At 40.6% G+C, this 20,810-nt stretch overlaps 1 protein-coding gene and 1 long non-coding RNA gene across 3 annotated transcripts; one reads left to right on the forward strand and one right to left on the reverse strand.

Annotated features, from left to right (window-relative positions):
• Positions 1–404: 404 nt before the first annotated feature.
• Positions 405–10,741, reverse strand: LOC119025983 (FAST kinase domain-containing protein 5, mitochondrial). Of its 2 annotated transcripts, none has more exons than XM_037110034.1 (3): positions 10,085–10,741; positions 5,477–5,594; positions 405–3,958 (listed from the first exon to the last, which is right to left on the reverse strand). In XM_037110034.1, the coding sequence occupies exon 3, from the start codon at positions 3,952–3,954 to the stop codon at positions 1,510–1,512; it is 2,445 nt and encodes an 814-aa protein (XP_036965929.1). In that variant the 5' UTR covers positions 3,955–3,958; positions 5,477–5,594; positions 10,085–10,741; the 3' UTR covers positions 405–1,509. The 2 variants fall into 2 exon arrangements, with proteins under 2 accessions (XP_036965929.1, XP_036965930.1); XM_037110035.1 differs by lacking the exon at positions 10,085–10,741 and adding an exon at positions 5,686–5,837.
• On the forward strand, positions 8,080–13,747 carry LOC119025984. The gene is made up of 2 exons (XR_005076979.1): positions 8,080–9,709; positions 12,024–13,747. It is a non-coding gene; the product is annotated as an uncharacterized LOC119025984 (long non-coding RNA).
• Positions 13,748–20,810: the final 7,063 nt, after the last annotated feature.

Genomic DNA, 20,810 nt, shown 5'->3' on the forward strand with positions numbered 1-20,810 from the left:
GCTACAGTCCCTTTAGGGTTGTAAGTTACTGGTTGTATTGCATCATACAGCCCTCCACCCTCTGAATAAATAAACATATTTATACAGAATGCCATTCACCAATAAGGTGTCTGTTATTTTGAAGGATTTTAAGCTTGAAAAGCAGCTGAAAGATATAAATTCTGACAAAAATCAACTGTCACATATATGTAGCTTCTGTACTTTCAAAGTTTATTTGATTCAGGATTAATAGACGCTTTTGACAATTATTCTTTTTGTCGAACATTTTCTGTCCACTTTAGTGGGCACCAAGGATACCACTCTGATTATCCACCGTGTAAAAATATTCAGCATATCTTTTATACTTAATATAAAATAATATATTTTACAAGAATAGGGATTCAGACGCTGTGCAACAAGAGCCACACAAAAAAAAGCATTTGTGCTTCCTCATGGGAAACATACTAGTTACATTTTTTTCTTTTTCATGCTTGTCTTCTTTGACATTAACCTTCTAAATAAAAAGCTGTTCAAAGTATGAGTATGCCTTGTAACAAAGGTGCCAGTTTTAGTTAGAACATGAAAAGAAACAAAAACGCCTGCAAGAAAAAAAGCAAATGGGCCTGTGAGAGCTTTGTGACAGACAAGGTCACTATTATATACTGATGCCTCACTGAATGAATTATTTGCCTCCCCCTTCATAATAATTTCTGAGGGCTTTAATCCTTGCTTTATCAAATTACATAACTGATTCTTCTCGTCGGGAGCATCTGTTTCATTCCACATTCACATCAGTTCTAAAGATCAAGTCTGACCTTTGCCGCGCAAAGTGGGCTGCAGACCATCATGCATGAGTGAATGTGATTAAGCATCATGCAAAACAACTTTGTCTTTATACCTGTGCAAATCCTGGAGGGCAAAAGCAAAACAAAATACATTCCAAATTTTTTTTTTTAATTTGCATTATTTTCAGAAAAATATCTTGAAATGTCACAACATTTAAAAAAAAATAACATCCTTAAGAAATGTGTTTTGAAATGAACATGTGATAGAACGTGTAATTAATGAACATGTAATTACCTTCACCCAATAGTGGGTGAAGGTAAACAGCTGAGTCTGCTGTATAAGATGATGGTAAACGTTTCTGCAACCACTGATACAATTACACCTGTACGTTTCATGTGCAAGCATTTTTCATGCGTTTATGGACAAATGTTGTATCACATTCACATTACATGTTTATGGCCAGACTTTCTTGTTGGAAGACAAATGTAAGCACAGCATTTTCAAAACATAAAATTGATTCTAAATATCCATGGTTTGCAGAAACCTTCACTGCCAACATTTATTCTGGTAATTGTGTTGGGATAGGCAAATATTGGTGCATCGTCGTACTGAACTGTTTCTGTGTTTTGCACATACAGTATACATAACGAACTACAGATTGCCCAGAAGCCAAAGCGCCCACATAATTTGCACTGCAGTCTCACATTTTCCTGTTATTTTTTTGGGCTCTATGAGCTCTGGGGATCATGACAGACTGTTGTAGATTTTGCAGTGCAGGTATGCCAGCTTCTCAGTCCTACTTTTCCTCAGCATGGGAAACCACTCCTGATGGCTAAGCTCAACAACCCTGTAGCCTGCCAACTTCAGCTGCCTCCGCTTCATTTCATGAAGGCCCAACAACTGCTGTGATTGGTAGCAGTAGTGGTTTCTGCTGGAGACCTGGATTGCAAGTTTGACTGTGCTGTCAGATTTCTGGGGGGCTGGGGCGGGCCTGCTGGGTCTGATGAGAGCTTCTCTAAGGTCATTCGTCAGGACTAGCCCTCTGTTAAACACACTGCTACATTCATCGGGCTGTACTCTGTGAAGAGAAGGTGGTTTAATGATAGCAGGTGGAGTTAAAGGTTCTTTGTTGTTTTTAGTACTTGTGAGCTGTGCAAAAAGTTTGTCAGTTATAGCTACTCCTATATCCATTCCATCCCAGCCCTGATGAGAGGGAGCTTTCGATGAACTGTTCTCTGGAGGTAACACGGCTGTGTCAGACGGTTTCACAGGTACAGGCTGTCCAGTAGAGTCCAGGTGTACTTCCAGGTCGATGGAGCGAGTGTGGGGCAGGATCATCCTCTTGCATACAAACTTCTCTCCTCCGAACAGATTTTGCAGGGCAGTTTCTGCCTCCTGAACCTCTGCTTTCTGGCACACATCTGACTGAGCAAACTTCCACAACATTTCTGTCACCTCCTCTCTCAGTTCACGGCTCAGCTGCGGGCCAGTCCACTGAGGCAGCTCAAGTGCCACAGCTCTGTCTAAAGTGAACAAGTCTTTTTTCAGCTCCAGCTGTCTGGATTTCAGTGCTATGTTGACAAACTCAGGGCTCAAAGCTAATGCAATTAGGTCCTCTGGGAACTGAGAGACAAAGGCCAGGCCGAGAAGACCAGTCAGCAGATGTTCTGGGTAACGCTGGAATTCAGCTTTCCTCTGTCTCAGGGCCTCTGTCAGGCTTGGGTAGAGGCTGGGACTCTGATCTGGGAGAAACCTTAACGTGCCGAACGCCCACAGCAGTTTGCACGAGTCTTTACTCCTGCAGTGTGGCACCAGCGAGGGAACTCTTTCAGCAACTGCCATTAGGATTTTGTCACTGTGGTGATGCAGTGCTGAGCAACCCAGTGCCACATGCATCAGTCCCTGGACACCCATCCGGTGGGCCCGTCGAGGAACTTCCTGTGCCATGGCCTCCAGCCACAGCCTGTGGTATTGGTAGTTGAAACGCAGGAATTTCAGCACGTTCACCATGGCAAAGTCACTCATCTCCTCCACAAAAGAGTGTGCCCTATTAACAATATGAGTCACTGTGGCCTCAGATATTGAAGTCTGGGATTTGAAAAGACCCAAGCAGACAGTACCAACCTCCTCAGGGTGCAACTGGTGTAAATGAAGCATGAGAAGCTGCTCTACAGGACGAATCATGTCTTTTGGGCACTCCCTACCCTCTCCCATTATATACAACAGTTGCACAAGCTCACAGACCTCCATCTGTCCAAGGTGCAGGCGGACTGAATCATAGAGGTGCTTTAAGAACTGGGGTACCTTTCTTCCAATACAGCGCCACAAGTTGGCAGCAAAAAACAGCTGGTGCAGACTCATCTGGTCGGCCCGGCGGCTCAACTCGGCCTCATACAGCCCGAGCACAGTGTGATATGAGGGTATGTCTATCCACACAAACGCCTGCAGCACCTCCAGCAGCTGAAGAAGAGTAAAGAGGTGAAGGTGTTCCACAGAATATCGGAGGAGCATGATGAAGCGTTGGTCACTCCTCACTAATGGCATCCTGTCAGGGTTCAAGCGGCTGAGCTCCACAAGGAATTTGGACACATCAGATGGCTTCATGCTGCCCTTTAAAACAGTCACTTTCTGCAGCAGCACCACAGCCTCTTCCCATGTGATAGAATGAGACCGCTCATTGAGGTCAAGGGTCATGGAGGCATACTCTGGCCGGCATTTCAGGAAGGCACGTGTATCTACTTTAACATCTGGCTCTATGCGTTTGTGGTTGTACAGTGACACTGATGGCACTGCAGGTTTAGCGCTTTTGTCGAAAGCCAAGTCAAGAAGAGTGTTTTTTGAGCTGGAGAGATGCCGTGAGCAATTCACACTGTAGCGATTGCTCTGTTGCCAGAAGAAAGGCGCAAGCATGGAGAGACACTCGTCCTCATCATTATCTGTTTGGCTCCGGGAGGTTATAGAGTTCCACGCAGAGTTCCACACAGAGTGATACGAGGCTGGGTTATAATACAGCCTGTATCCTGCTTGAAGAGAGGCTTCATGGTGTTGCAACACTTCTTTCTTTCCTTCTTGATCATCAGTCTCATCCACTCGTTGGACAATCACACGCTGAGCCTGCGTAAAATCCTTTCTCAAGGCTGGGAGGTAACGCAGCCTGGGCACACGTCGACACAGCACACAGGTAGCCATTGATCTGCCAGACAACGAAGACAAAGACATGACTTTAAAAGACAGCTAACAAATGTCAAATTAAATTTGCACGTCAACCAAACATGCAGGTTCTAATATGCACAAAAATAAACCAGAGGGTTTTACTGTATAAACCCATTTTATAAAAAAATGTAAGATTATCCAAATGCAGGTAAATGCAAATACTGACAGCAGCATTAGGAGGTTGTACACTTCAGCTGACATTTAAGGACCATTACTGTCTGAACCTTTGTAGAACAAAGATAAAGTCATTTGTGTCACAATCTTAAATTCAACTGAACTCATTCAGTTTAGCTTGCTCACGGTTAGGGGTGGGACAAAATATTGATGTCATATTGCTTCCTCTTACAATACAATTATCAATACACTGGTGTCAAGTATCCATATTTTTGTTGAACATGCTCCAAACTTAATTTTACACAGATTGAATAGAACGTAGTGAGCCATAAATTCATCCTTCCTTTAGGTGTTTTTAGCTTTGAATTTTTCTGCTCTCTGTGAGCTCAGCCATTTGCCAGTTTAGCTATTTAACACTGGAATGACAGCACAACTCAACACCAGAAAGCTGCAGTCAGTGTGTATGTGTGTGAGAGAGTGTGTGTTCTAAAGAAGCACTTCAAGTTGACCCAGCAGCACAAGGGATTCAGGGGTATTTTGTATTTTTCAGATGTGTCATGATATATTGATAGATGGTTGCCATGCAATATACTCATTATGGCAGAATTGCTGTATTATGGGAAACACATCTTCAATCAAATTGTTTTGTGATTACGGTGATTCCCAGTGCTACTACACATCTACATTTATATGTAGGACACCACTTGAGAACAACTGGACATTTCCTGCCTGAAACTCAGACTCCCACTTGTTGGAGTGGACGAATACATAGACGCACAGCATGTACAATAATATCCAGGTAAGTAACATTAACGGTCATTTTGCTTCTTCAACCTAGACAATGTTCATGACCTATGACTATCTGTGTCGAGACATGGCATGGCCTTAAAAATTCCTTCTAACAAGTTCACATCCCTCTTATCTTTTGGCTCTGTAAATGTACATACTTTGTATAACTTTAAGTGCTGTGCTACTACATGCACAGCTTGCCAACAGACAACAACAGAGAACCATTACCATTTTATATTTTTCAGAACTACTTCCAAGTGTGTGAACTATAGCACAGACATGTACTTTTTCATATTTTACAAGCAATTTTCTATGTGTCCTTCTTGACTTTCAGTAGTTCCCTTTAATCTTCATTTACATTTTCTACTTACTGTGTATTGCTACGCACCAAAACCACAAGTCCTTGTTCCTTGTACTGTATGCGTATGAAAACCTATTTGTCAGCCTGATTGTGATCATGTCAATGAACAGGCACACTTTAGCAATGTGGCTACAGACAGCAGGTGACGTTGATTTAGGCTTACGCGGTTTAATAACTCTACACATATCAGAAAACACACATTTATGTAACATGTGAAAAGCGTGTTAAACTCACCTTTATCGATCCAGCATCAATGCGGGCCTGTTATTCACAGTTTGACATGACAAACCCTCACGAAGTTGGACAGAGACGAAGCCATGCTGCTGTGACACCGGAACTCAAGTATTTCAACCTTCAAAATAAAAGAGCTAGACATTGTTAGCTACACGATGTAACCATCGATGTACTAAAAACAAGTTAAAACGTTGTACTGCGATACTCACGCTGTAATACTATATCGGATTGTTCAGCATCAGCGTCAGATTCTACGGCAAATGACTGAACAATATGTTGTTGGACTTGTGGCGTAACATTATTGTGGCAGGGTGAAGTGGTTTCCGTGTAGAACAGCCATCGCTGAACACAGTATGACCTATGGCAGCCGGGTAGGTTAAAACATCGAGACGACGAAAAGCAATTTTTAAACAATACGCTGAACATGGTAGTTTAATTTAGTTTAGTAATACAGATCCGCCGTATTAATGTTTTTTTGTTGTTGTTGTTTTTTACATCATTTTTAGTCGAAATCCATGTTACTGAAAAGTCAGTTCAAGCTCTCTTTTTGTCTTTCATCAGCTGAAAAGCACACTGAGAAAATATTCTTACAATAAACAAAACAATTTTTTTTTTTTTTAAAAAAAAAAAAGGTTTTAAGATTGATCTTATATCAGTTGTGTTCAATTTAACTGTGGAAACAAAAACATAAAAAAATAGACATTTTCAAGAACTCAAATTTCTCACAACTTTACAATACATCTTTTAGCATACAGCACCAAAAATCAGTTCCTTACACAAACAAGGCCTACTTAATTACTACAATTATATATTTATGGTAGAATACATACAGCAACCAAAAACATTTTTTGGCTAAAAAAGAAAAAACCCTCAAGAACAAAAGAGCAAACCAAACAGTTGTCATTTTTTACCTGTTTTTGTTCAGATTCCCTCTGTATTTTTTGAAGTTCAGTATCCTTATTGGAACACAATATTACGCCTCACATTACAAACTGAAAAAAAAAAAAAAATCAGTTCACTGTAAAGCTTATTTTAACTTCTGAAGCACATATATTGGTTTTGGAGTTAGGTTTTCTTGCATCATTTGTACCTTAATAGATACATTTCTAGTTGTATGATTCTGTTAAAATGCTGAAATTGAGACCATGTAAGAGAGGACATATTTCTTTTTAAGCATGGATTTGAACTTAATTCAGCTCAATCAATCATTGGGACTACAACTAAGCTTGCAAATTCTACTGGCTCAAAATACAGGTTTAAATAAAATGAATGAAGTCTGATTTCCTTCTAGCTGCTTCAGATTCAGGGTCCTGTTATTATTCTGGTTCACAATCACACTGCCTACCTTACAAGGACACATGAATATTAGTCCCACATGTGCTTTTTTCTGCTTTAAGGAGTAAAATAAAGTTGCTTTGAAAAGGCCTTTTGGTTGGCGTTTAAATGATTTGGTGATGAGTTTTAGATAAAGTCATTTGTTTTTTCATTTGAAATTAAAAAAAAGAATGTATTAAAATTATTTTTTGTATGCTACATGTATGTAAGGATCTATGCTACAGGACATTATTAGCTCTGGTTTTCCCGCTAATTGTGAATCATATTGTAATCGTAATACTGTAAAATTAATTGTGATATAATTTATTTTTTTTTTTTTTTTACCATATTGTGCATCCCTGTGCTGCATCAGTGAGCACATAAAAGTTTTGATCATTCCCACAACAAGTATAATCCACTTCACTTTGTGTTCTAATGCAGTAAAATGTCTGTATTAGTCAAAAAATGGCTGAGGGGGGCCTATACACTTTTAAACCTACAGTATGTCTGCATCCGTATCCCTTTTAGTGTTGGTGAGCCTAAAATATTTACTTTTTTGAAAACTGAGTTATGGCTTGTTTTGTTTTGAAATGTTTTGGGAAATTCTTGCCTAACAATTGTATTTGTACTTATAATATTTCAAATGTAAAAGCTCATACTTCATATTTAAAGTTATTTTAATTACATCTAAAATCTCTCTATATTTTGTCAACATGATCTCTGTGATATATCAGACATTAATAAACAATTTGTTTCATTTGTTGAAAGGAACCTCCACTCTTGACAGAAATGAGTATCCCTCCCTATGGACCAATCATGCCCCCCAGCCTTCTTGTGTTTAAGAGAAATGTCATTTTTGATCATGTAATAATTAGTTATATTTTTAACAGAACTGGTGAATTCAAACAGAGAACACTGTGTTTCTCAGCTAATTTAAGGTTATGTGATCCCCACTTCCTCACCATTAAAGGCTTAGGCTTTAGCCACCATTAAAGGCTCTTCGAAATTGCAATATGTTTAGTGTTTCTTTTAATTTTGTTACGGCTTTTTATTGTCACGTTTAACCAAAAACACAAATAATTATACTTCATTAATAATAATACTTACAATCAGATTTCAGTACTTCTTAACATTCTTGCATGTACCATCTGTGTGAGCAGGGGGGCGACTTCAGATTCTGTGCTTCCATTGTGTGCCTTCACACATGGCTGAATCTAGAGGTGAAAGGTGAACTAGACTGACCCATGGTCATAAGCAAGACAATTCCCCCGCATTTCTGCTTGAAGGAGGAACACTCCTCCGCCCTTTCAGTGGGAGGAGCCTCGGCAACAGATGCTTTAAACCATGTTGGTGGCAGTTACATCCACTTTTATTAAAAGTCTTTGCAGAGTAATGCCAGTGACTTGTGCAGCAAATATATTGACAGCTATTAAATTTCACACTGATGCTGCATGATTTCTCAGGAAAATATGTGGCCTTGAGTAAAAGAGTAACTTGTTGTTTCAATGTAACACTAAAGTAGGCCATAATAAACCTGGACTGTCATTGTAACTCTGTTTAACTGAATGCTGCAGGACTAGTTTTGTTGTAAAATGTTGATACAAATTACAACTGCAATTACAATTACGATTATCCAAACAATCACATCACTGCAATGCAGATATACATCTACAGCTGATGGAACAAATTGTGTGATTGTGTGCTCTTAAAGTCTTTCTATGTCTGTATTTTTGTTTTTTCTCTTCTCTTAAATTTAATGTCCCAGACAACTGAATTCAGATAAAGTAACTTTTCATTTGCTCCTCTTTTTTTTTCTTTTTTTTTTTAACAATATCAAATGAAAATGATACTTCAGCAGCAGTTTGTGTAAGCAAAATAGACTCTAAGATGTGATTTTATTTTATATAGTCTATCTAAAGGCATACTTATACTGCAGTTTTTTGTTTGTTTGTTTTAATTCAGGCACGTCAATCCAACAATCATGTTTCATTCATGAGGCATCTGTGCAACTCTCACTTAATGGAAAAAAAAACAAAAACATGTATCCTCTGTTTTGATAAATGAATAATTCAATTTAGTTAATCCACCTCAATAGAAATACCTCATACATTGTGCAGATACACTCAGTATACTACCTGACACTAGGGGCTGAGGGGAAATTATATTGTAATGATTATATTAAAGTTAAAGCCTATATGGTAAATAGAATTATGCACCAGCAATGTGTCAGATTGTTACCAAAAGGATACTGAAAATTAATTTGAGTAAACAACTTTTCGTTGGAATAACATGGTACATTTATTTCCCACGTCTATCTGTACTCATCAAATATTCTGATCTTAACATTAAGCAGGGAACATCAACAAAATCATGTTATAAAACTTTATGGGCGTCGACTTCTGCCACTCGTGTGTTGACGCTGCCTTCAGTAGTGGCCTATCTGTTTCCTTCTTCTTGAGGGTGTTTTTTTTAAGTGTTGTTTATGTGTATGTGTATGTGGGTTTTGTTTTGTTTTTTTGTTTTTTTCCCAAACGATATATTTTTAAGTCGGTAGTTTTACGTATTTCGCCGCCGTCCGCGTGTTTACCAACAGCCCTGGGAAATCAAGTGGTGAAACTTGAGAGTCGCACTTGGAGAGGAAGTAGTTGATTTATGCTAATGAAGGAGTTGGGGTTTAGCTACGCTGGCTGGGAGCCGCCCTTCATTCACCACATGGTTAAACCTCGAGTGTACTCGCGCCACTTTCGCAATCTTACTACGATTCCCAAACTCCTGGCAAATCATAATAGTAGCACATGGTTGTGCTTTTTGGGGATTATACGTCTTAGCTGCTACTCTTTCAGCGAAGTCTTTTTTTTCTCCTCCTCAGTTTTTTTTTTTTTTTTTGCAAGATGCCCTCCGAAACAGTGTGAGTAAACGGTAAGTCCGCACAAGTGAGTAGAAGATGGTGGCTTTTTTAGAAAGCCAGTGTGTTATTACGCGCATGTTATTGAAGAGAAACCTGTTGTTAGCCCTTTTTCAGAGAGATGCGGTAAAACGGCGAGGGGCTCAAAAAAAAAAAAAAAAGAAAAAGTGAAATGCTCGGCGACGTGTGCGACACGGGAGCCGCACTTTCACGTTAACACCGGGGGAGCGAAGAGGAAAAACGCGTTTTTAATCGTCAGTTTCCGCATTTGAAAACACTGTTCTACGAGGCGCATGGCAACCTCTCCTCCATGGTTGTGGGAGAATGAGGGAGATTTGAAAAGCATGTGTTGCTGCTGCACCTCCAGTCGGGGGGGAAGTCGTACTCACCCGTCAAAAAAATGTTGCATTTACACACTTTGGTGGCAGCTGCGAGTTGTGGACTCGTGTGCGTCTGTTGTCGGGCCACATGTTGATGGAAATTGGGAGTTTTCGGTCGATCTGTGCGCCGTGATGTACACTTAAAAGTGCCCCCAGAACAAAGCAGCAGCACATGGGGCTGCAAGCAGGCCGCGCGCCTTTGCTACCCCGCGAGCTTGCTGCGTTAGCTAGCTGCTAATGCTAACACGCCGATGGTTGGGGGAGGGATAATCGCTTAAATTACATTGACACGGGCTCGAACGGCTGTGCTGTGCATTCTTTGGTGAAAATATGAGCATTTGCAGCCACTTTGAACCTTTTTACATTCATATTTATTGTTGTGTTATCGTAAACGAGCGGGCTACATCCAGGCAGCTAAGTTGGCTAAGATAAGAGAATGCTCTGAAGTGGACGGGGAGGGTGTTAGCCAACATTAGCACGCAGACTTAACGTGTCTCTGTAAAAACAAAAAGCTTGTTGCCACATGCTTTTTTTTTAATCAAACCGACCTGTGGTGTTATTAATCTTTATTGGACATCGGTCTTTTCTTAAAGCCTAGCCGCACTCGCAGGCTACACGCGCTAGCCTATTTGGCTAGCTCATGCTCGCGTCGGACTGTTTTGATGGAGCCCTCGGGTGCTGCTAGCTTGGTGTGTGTGACTGTGCGCTGCTTTCTTACTCAACTTTGCAGTAGCTCGTATCATACGCTTGGTGCGCTCAGTCACAATGAGCGCCACGCTTTTTGCATGCACTACATTTCACCGTTAAAGTGCACACGGACGTCTCAAGCGCCGCTGTCGTGCTTACACCTGTGATGTTATCCAGTCGTTGGAAGTAGGTTTAAAAAAAAAAAACGCTCAAAATGTGGACTGTTGGGCGCCATGTTAGCGCGTGGGGGAGGGGTGGTAAACGTTACAGCGATGTGAATGGGGCGCAAATGTTGCTGTCCTCAAGCAGTCCTGGCTCACGCTCAGGCTTCCCTTGTGAACTTTGTTATTGGAGACGTTTCACCATGTGGTCCTTTTCTTACTTTCTGCTCAGTATTAAACAATTAGCGTGCGAGTGTGACGACAACAACATGATCCTGGACGGCCACCTGGACCCATGGCTATCAAAATACAACTTGATGTAAGGGACAATTTGGCGGGTCGCAGGGTGCCTCCATCCTCGGAGCACAAGGGCCATGTGCACGGATGGATGTGTAGACTTTAGTAGTAGATGGTAGAAACATTTCGCGTTGTTGTGGTGAAACGCGAACATGTGCGACAGGATCTTTTACAGCCTGCTGCGTCATCCTATATGTTGCGGATGTAAGAAATTAAATGTGCTTTTGCAAAAGCAAAAGGACCTCGGACTGGTTTAAAATCAGTTGTAAGCAGGAAAGTTAGGTTTTCCTTAAATGTGCACACACAATGTTTGTTTTTTTCAGAGCTCTTCCAAGCTAACACACATCAGCAGTGTAAACATAACCTCCTTATTGGAGCTTACAACACAAGTCTGACATAACAAGGGTCATACTGGAAGTCACACAATGCACCTTCTGCCTACCAGTAATTTGAAGGAGTGTTAAAGTTATTTGTTATTTACTAAAAATGAATCGGTGCTTTTTTTTTTTTTTTTTAATGAGTCATTTTTTTGTCAGATGGCTGCCTGACATTCTCTGGTTCTAGTTGTGCGGATGTGCTGCCTGGCCCTGTTTTTATGTAATTATAAATTGGAAAATCATTTCTATATGAAAACACCCCAAAGACATCAACAACCAGCAGTTTTCAGTTTCTTTACATTTGTAGATTTTGTGTGATAAATAATTAATGAAGTAATTTTTAGCGATGGTGAGATTCATTTATTTCTGACTTGAATTGAAGTTGCTGACATTTTTCTTGCTGACATGTCTCATTTATGTTTGCAGACCCCTGTGCACATCTGTATCTCCCATGGAAAGCCCCCCCCAGTGTGGATTGAAAGGCAATCCTAATTGATTCCTGAAAACCCCCCCACCAACAGTTTGGAGTCAATGTAGTGTCAAAGTGCTTACAGTGCAGGTAGTTTTAACAAATCTACTGCAGTGAAGGCACTTTCAGCACTATTCTGATAATGGTAACTAAAGGATCAGGCCTATTCACAGACACAGCTGGTCCATGCCAGTCCAGCAAAGACTGAACCTGAATACTTGTGAGTACACATCTGGCAGGACCTCCTCCTCCATCCAGCTGTGAGGTTTGGTTCCCTGCTGTACAGAGTGAAGCAACTGTGTTCTGGAGCGAGGCCCCTGCGTCAAACATGCTTTATTTTTGAGCGACCATGCATCCTGTGACTGTTAATGGCATTTAATTCAACAGTACATAAAGTCTGTGTTGCTACGGACGTTTTCTTTTGAATTAAATAATGAAGTCTCATGTCATACAAACAACGTGACATAAATGTAACTTTCTAGGATTTTTTTTTCCCATCATGATGATTTACTGTTAAACAGAAGTTGCTCTTGCGTGCTTTCTACTAGTGCTTATGCTAAGGTGCATCTAGTGCAGATAGTGAAGTAGACTAGCACCTACTGCCCTAAGTGCTCCTTCTGGCATAAGGAGCTGGGACTCTCATCTGCTCTTTATTTTTTTGTGTTTCGTGTATACAGACTTTAAATTGTAGCAGCTCTCTGTTAGTTTTGCATAGTTGCGCTGCAAGAAAAATTAAGTTGTGCAAATCTATGCAAAACTGATGGTGTTCTGTGCTTCCATCTGAATCCGTTTGTTGGCTACTGTTCCTTCCTGCATGGTGGTCAGTCACCATAAGGTACAGACAGGTTTCAGTAGTATTAAAGTGCTTATAGTGCAGGTAGTTTTATGAAAATCTACTGCAGTGTGAGCACTTAAAGTACTTCTAGACACGCGTTTCTTCTCGGAAAGACTGCCGTGGTTGCGCGTGCATATGGGTCTCTGGTTAGTTTTGCTGGTTTGCTTTCAGCTTTTCGTTGTACTGCTGTGCAAATCCATGCAAAACTGATCATAGAACTGAAATCATTCCATCAGATGTGATCCCTTTCTGTGCAGGTTGGGAGAGGTAGCAATGCTCTCAATCTGTGTGGTATTGCACTTGTCCCGGCCTGTTGAGGAAATGGGGAATTGTTCTGCACCAAGTTTTCCACACATTTTGCTTCAGAGTTAAGCCAATATCTGACCACTGAATGCAATGTAGATTAATTTTTGTTTCCTACAAAGTGTGTAAATGCAGTAATATTTTGGTAATAAAATGTTTGAATTACTCGCTGAGGTATTTGTTGCCTTTTTGACCATAAAGTGCAGTAATCTACCCAATGAATGGCTGAGGAGATTTAAAAGACTAGTTATATTTTTTGAATAATATGTCACTTTGATATTTGATTTATCATCTAAATATGAAAATAATACTTTTGTTTTATGGTGCATCAGTGAAGGGTTGCAGTCATTAAGTTGTATAAAAAATGAATTTCATTTTAAACTTTACACACCTTTCATTTTTCCCTATATTTTTTGAAATGTCTGAACAACCTTCAATTACTTGTAATTTTATCTTTTGAAAAAATACCTTTTTGTAGTATAATTGTTTTAACAAAATATATTTGAAATGCCTTTTAAGCTTATATAGAGTCCACAGTTGGTTGAAGTATCATAAAAAGATGAACACCTGACATGCAGTAGTATAGGATAATGGAGAGGAAGACTTGGACATTGGCCCCACATTTTTGGGGGGAAAATAAATCCAGATAATACAGATTTGGCGAGGGCATGTGCATTTCACTGATCAATACTGAAAGGTTCAGTAAAACATCTAATTTAAAATTCTAATTCTAGAATGTTGTACATTAGAACCAATTAACAATAAGGTTTTTTTTGTTTTTTTTATGTTTTTTTGTGTTTTAAGATGCCAGATTTCTGGCAAAAAACATCCTTGATGTTCATAAACAGGTTTTACAGTGCAGAAGAAACTGCAGAAATCTGCAAAACATTCGATATAGCTCTAAGCTGGTGTTCCTCCCTGCATGAGGCATCAGTGTGCAGAGATTAAATTATGTGTTTTGTATTTCAGCGTCAATCATGCCTTTTCATTTGGATCGATGCTCCGAATTGAATATGCAGTTTGAAGGATGCAGTTTCTCCTTCTTTCCAGTAGAGGGAGGTATCTGTATACTAAATAGTGTCCACTGATTTCAGGGTGGGTGGCCAGTGTGAGCTGAATGTAATGCAGTGCAAAGTGAATCAAGCAGCAAGCAATTTAGTCCAGACACTTATTACTGTGTAAAAAAAATGCTGGCTGCATATGTTTTTTGGGTCTTTGAGCAATTATATGAAATAAAGGTAACATGCAGTTGAACAGTGTTGATCAACAAAATCACAATTAACATTGTATTCTTGGTACTTTTACCCTTAGTTCTAAATATAACGGCCTCTGTGTTTCGAATTGTCGCAGCTCGTGAGCTGGAAGAATGTTTTCTGTTGCTATTTCCCTAAATTCCATTGTCACAAGAAGATGAATGCACCACCTATCCTACACACCACACACACACGTAGACATCCAACATCCAGCCACCCTCTGGCCAATGAGCAGAGTTTTCATTATACGGCATTGTATGGCAGGCTGGCGGTGAGAGCCATTCACTGGAGTGTTCACCTTTCATTATCATGTCCTCTTTACTTGACAGTCAAGATAAATGGGAAGCATCAAGAAAGGACATGAACTCAAAGATGCATTTCTGCTTGTCAGCCCATGCCGATTGCTCTAGCAACCTCTATTTACTCAGATGACTGGAAGCTCGTATGCCTTTATTAGACACAGTGTGGCATGATCGTGGCTTGTCAGCTAGATGGCACCTGCTGTTTTCAAGTTGTTGTGCTAATGTGGCCAAACTGTCATAGATCAGCTAATGCAGTCATTGTCCTCACTGTACATCAAATACATGATATTGAAACAAAACAAATGAAGGGAAGCTAACTCTAGAGAAATGTGTGCATCACAGCTGAACACTGTTTTTTCTCTATCTGTGCTTGTGGTGCGGCTCTAGCAGTGGCAGTACCTGTCTTCCTCATAGTCTTTGCTCCAGACCAGATTATCTCAGAAACTACCAAACAGTTTTTCATGACATTTTGTACAGACATTCATGGTTCCCAGAGGATGAATCATAATGGCTTTCCTGGTCTGACTGTTCCTCAACTTCAACTTTTGGGTTTGCATGAATTGTCAGATATTGAGTGACAGCAAATTCGGGATAAATTCTAATCACTTTGCACTTCCTTTACCCCTTGACATCTTATGGCATCATTCCAATCAACTCAAATTTGTAAAAAAAAAAAATAATAATAATAATAATTAAAAAAAAACATATAGTAATCTAATTTGTGACTAAATACCTGCAAAAGGAATTGTCCATTAGCTTGAGCTGCACCTTGTGATCAGTCCTCTGGCAAATGCTAGCATGCTAACATGCCGATCAAACATGGGGAATAGTGTTGACATTATACCTGCTTAACATCAGCATGTAACCATTGTGTTTTAAAGTGACTGTTCACCCAAAATCTAAAATAAATATGCTCAATCACCATTAATTTGCATAAACTCACCATGAATCATGACCCAAAAATTATACACACACCTTGGTGTGAGCTTTTTCACATTAAAGCTATTTTCATATAGTATCACAGAATAGATGTGCAGAATAAATGTTAGCTAAATATGTCTCTGTGAAAGCATGGATAAGTTCAAATTTAACCTTTTCTTTATGTTATAACTTTACATTTGTTTAGGTTCAGTTTTCTATTTCTCTTACCATAGTGCTGTGCTTACACTTTAGGCACAAGTATCGCTTGGTTAGGGTTAGGAAAACGTCACAGTTTGGCTAAAAACACTGTTTTGGTTGCCAAAGAAAGGGCCTGGCCACACAGACTCAAACTGCGGTTGCTCGTTGGGCAGGTTTGTAACTTCTGATAACGCCGCCTCCTTCAAATCTGCCAACTGATGTGAAAGTCTGCTAATAAGCATACAGTGTGAGCTTGACATGCCTCATCTGGTACAAATTTCAACCTCAGACGTGTCCATAGTCTGCGGAAATTTTAAACTGCAAACATTATATCCTGGAGAATGGACTGCCATGAGTAGATGCAGTGTGTTGCTGATCAGAGAAGAAAATAGTTCCTACATGAAACTTCTCACAACAAGGTCCATGGATGTTTTGAGTAATAGGGTCATGTTTATCAGAAGGAGACATTCAGTTTTTCTATTTCTTTCCTTTTAGCTTTGAGCACCACAAGCTAAGTACCATCTAGTTCCACTGTATTTGAGAGAAGTGATTTATCTCTACGACCGATATGTCCAAAACAACTGACACCAAAACAGTAGATAGATGAATAGCACTACAGACGATAGGAAAAATATCTGTTTTTCATTTTGAAGTGAACTGTCCTGAACCTTTGAATTAAGCAAAGCACTTTGTGCGTGCAGTAAGTGCAGCTGTAGACTGTCAGTCTTGTTATTTATCAGGACAATTATTTTTCACCCTAAAGGAAGCTGAAAAGAAGTCATGTCACCCATTCCAATTAATGTACAATGCATGGCAAATAAATGGTGAAATGGCCTCATTGGAGTGAATAATAGTCTCACTTGATTGACCATATTATAACTGGAATCATAAGCTATTACTCCTCGATGGGCCGTGCTGAGCAGATGAATGAAGGTGATGAAACGTGCGCTGGTGAGCTCACGTTATTAATATTTCAATATGTTGTTTGGGACACGTCTTCACATTACATTTGTTATGGGACGCCGATGTGAGAGTATCTGCTCGTGAGCTATTAGTTGTAGCCATGGGAAATGAACGCCGGTCTCCTCGCAGATGCCAGTTGTCTCGAGTCATTCAAAGGCAGACTCTAATTAAGACACAATCCTCTCAGCACAAAAGTGCTCTCTGCTAGATGTGTTGGGCTTCCTGCCTTTCTGCTTGATTGTGTTGCTCATCTCAAACTCGCTCCTCCCTGATCTGTATTCAGAGTTTAACCCCTCTCTCCCTCTCTCTCCCTCTCGCCCCCTCTTTCTCTCTCTCCTCATCCGTGGATAGAAACGATAGACATTTTACTGGCCCCTGAACCCATCGCTGGTATTTTTCAGCTCTGGCTTATGCAAAACTGACCTTTTATTGTGAGAGTTATTGCCCTCGCTCTACCCGGATTAGAGATGATATAGGACACAACGGCCAAATTAACAAGCCTGTTGAACCTTTGTCTGGATCTGATGTGCTCTCCTTTCCTGGGAGCAACAACCGAAATCAGGAAACAAGAAAGTCAATATGGTATGATTTCCTTGATGATCGGACTGATGGGAGTCCTTCTGCACACTCTTGAGGAGCTGTCGGCCTCCTTGCGTAGTTATTGTTGTGAATTCATTTGAGTCGTTCCTCTCAGATGTTTTCCCCTTTGTAAGCTTCTTTTTTTTTGCCTTCTCTCATCGAGTGATGCCATTTAGGATATGCATGTAGTGTAGCAGATGTCTCTTGTTGGAGTTCTCTGTCCAAATTGCAGTATGGTGAATCGAAACGTCTTTTTATAGATTTTTGGAAAAAAGCTGTTTGGCAGCCAAATCGGGTACTCCCTCTTGGGTTTGGGTTTGTCGAAAAGGCCACGTGGGGCAAACGGCGGTGAAACATCTGTGTGTGTGTTTGATCAGTCTGAGTCATTCTTAATGGAGCTTTGGCTGCTTTCTCCCGCATTCAACAGCCTCCAACTCTCCACAGACGGCCTCAAACACTTAATCATAATACAGTACGCTGTGAACACAGACTCTTGTCCTGATAGTAATTACTCAAGCCCTGTGTTTCTGACTACAGAGTAATATGAGGCACAGTGTAGCAGCTATCAGCTTGAAAAGTCTTTAACCCAGAGTACTTTCATATCAGTATGACTGATTTTTAGACAAACCTGGTTGCCTCCTCTCAGTACTCGTAGGCCTAATTGAATATTCAGAGGGGACCTTGTGTGTGTTGATGTTATGTCTCAGGGGATTGTTTCATTCTGCTAACAGATACAAAAAAGCCTGTGTCAGCCATACCGCTGAGGCTGCACTTCACTGCCGGCATTCACCCTGATGGGGGTCTGCTCCTTCAGCTGACCTCTGCGAGTTAGCCGTGGCTTTGTCTCCCGGAATCGCGCCCGACCGGAGGATGAACTCCCATTTTTAAGTATGCATATGGCAATCCGCAGCTGTCAATTTATGCTAATGCGCTTCTGAATTAGCAATGAAAACAAATTAATTTTCAGAGCAGGTTGATGAGGAGTATTCACAAGGAGCTTAATCACAATCTTTTGTGCTCGAACACTTGCTGACTGTGTGGCTTGTGAGGCAAGACACGGGCAGAATTCAAAGAATGTCCAATTGAGATTAGGAAACAATCTCCCACCTGCTTAGTATACAGTACACACACATGATCTGTTGGGATGTCGAGGTGGACCCTCGCGATTCTTTTGAGTTAGTAATGATTACATGGTAGTAATGATTTATGGTTTAGTATAGGGATCTGTATGTGTATCTGTTCAACCAACGTAATGATCTGTATCCGCGCTCAAATGGGGTGGCGATGAACCTGAGGTGGGCGGAACTAAGGGCTCGTGTCCACATAGTGTTTTGGTTCCAGGCAAAAGAGCACGGGCCGTGTGCTCGGGGGCTCCGGGATGAGGAGCTTGTGAGCCGAGAGGCCAAACGCTGCACGTCGTTTTTGACTGACGGCTGCTAAAGCTATGGTAACAGAGGGCACGCAACACCCATACTAACAAGCGTACCACGCGTAGGGTTGATAAAAGCAGAACAATCACCATCAACATTCACCGCATGGACAATCTGCTCCCAAAAATGAAGTTCTCTGTCTCTCCTCTGATTACGCTCAGGATCGACGATTCCCGACATATCTGATAAATGATTGGATGCCTGAGTGAAAGTGGCGGTGACACCACCAAAGCCTTTTCTGAAAAAAGTGGAGCGCTCTGAAAAAAAAAAAAAAAAAAACACTATCTGGACACGGGCCCTTTCAACTTTTAGCCTGATGTTAGTATGGGTTGGCGGGAGTTACTATATTTATTATTTATTAGAAAAATACTTACAGAGCAACCTCGGAATTGAGCTTCTGATCGATATTTTTGATCACATAAAGCTCAGGCTGTCACACAGTTTATGACTGCAGTTTAACGTTTATAGGTGTAAAATCATTGGATGTTTTTGATGAGACCTTGGGAAAAATGTCCATCCTTTAAACAGATAAACAGATGTTTTGGAGGGTGCACTGGAATATCTCCATCTCCAAACCAGATGTTTTTAAGCATATCCCCATGTTCGAAAAAAACACAGCAAAAGTGCCCTCATCGATGTCCCTGTGCTAGATAAAACATGATAAAGTGCCCTCTAATGGGCTCTTCCAGTCGACAAAACATGGTACGGTGCCCTCTTTTCAACTTGAATATATCGTGACCTTCTGTGAACTGGTACCCTTTTTATTTTTGTTCGCCCCTGCCCCTCGAACATCCTGAGTCTGCCACTGTCACCAGCCATGTTGGTGGGGTCAAAAGCAGTTATTTTAAACCTAAACTGATAGGCACCACATTGTCACAAGCTAATCTTGAAAACTGAACTTAAAGAAATATTAAATTGCAACATGGAAAAATGTAAAGTAAAAATAAATCTGTGGTTTGCAGAAATGTACATCACAAACACACATTACATCTGTTCTGATGATAGGGTTGTGTTGTGTTCTGCTTAAGCTATTTCAATCATGTAAGCTTTGACAAAAAAAAAAAAAACAAAACACTGTCAAAATGCAATTACTCCTATACAATAGATTATGAACATATGATTGGGCGATATACAATCATCGCGTATGCCTGAGTTATTTGTGGATCTTGACAATTACTTCTCTGAAGAACGTCCTTGTAAAATATAGGCCAGTTTGAGGATGATTGTGGGAAACTGCAGTCACTATAGGGCCCCGAAGGCACTGTGTGCAAGCATTGCTGTGGTTATAGACTGGGCTGCTAAATCACACAAAATGTCTTTAACCACACTATTTCACAGCTACCAATCTGTGTCCTATTTTTCACTCAGCCTCACTGTCACCTGTCTCTCATTTCCCATCCCCGGGGAGTCAAGTTCCCGTTGGCTTGAAAACCTCCCCAATCTTTTTTCATCTGCTCAACTAATTTCCAGTACAGGCCAGGCTGTGAGATGGCACTGGCAGAGATTTCAGCACTGCAGATGTTGAAGCACTCTAAACTGCTGGACAGTTTCCTGGCCCTGCAGTCTGAGAGACAATTTCAGGGTTGTTAGCGAGGGGACAGTGTTATCTAGCATGGACAGTGTTTACTCTATTAGCGATTGTGTATTTCCTAAGCAGCCTTTTTTTTTTTTTTTTTCAAATGATGCTGTTCAGGATATACTGCTCGCAAAGCACATTGAGTTTTCTGTCCAAAATTGCAGTTTGGAGGAACATAATGTCTTTTTATGGATATAGAGAAGCGGCATGGCAACGACATTCGGCGCTGTCTCATCGGTTTGGGTTCTCAAAAGGCCACATGGGGCAAATTGGTGAGACATTTGTGTGTGTTCCATCAGTATTATATGGTGTGAACTATCCAAAAACAACCATCTGGACTTTCCACATTGTCTTTATCAATCAAATACATTCCATGTGTTTTAG

This window comes from Acanthopagrus latus, chromosome 9 (assembly GCF_904848185.1).
Source record: "Acanthopagrus latus isolate v.2019 chromosome 9, fAcaLat1.1, whole genome shotgun sequence".
Taxonomy (NCBI): domain Eukaryota; kingdom Metazoa; phylum Chordata; class Actinopteri; order Spariformes; family Sparidae; genus Acanthopagrus; species Acanthopagrus latus.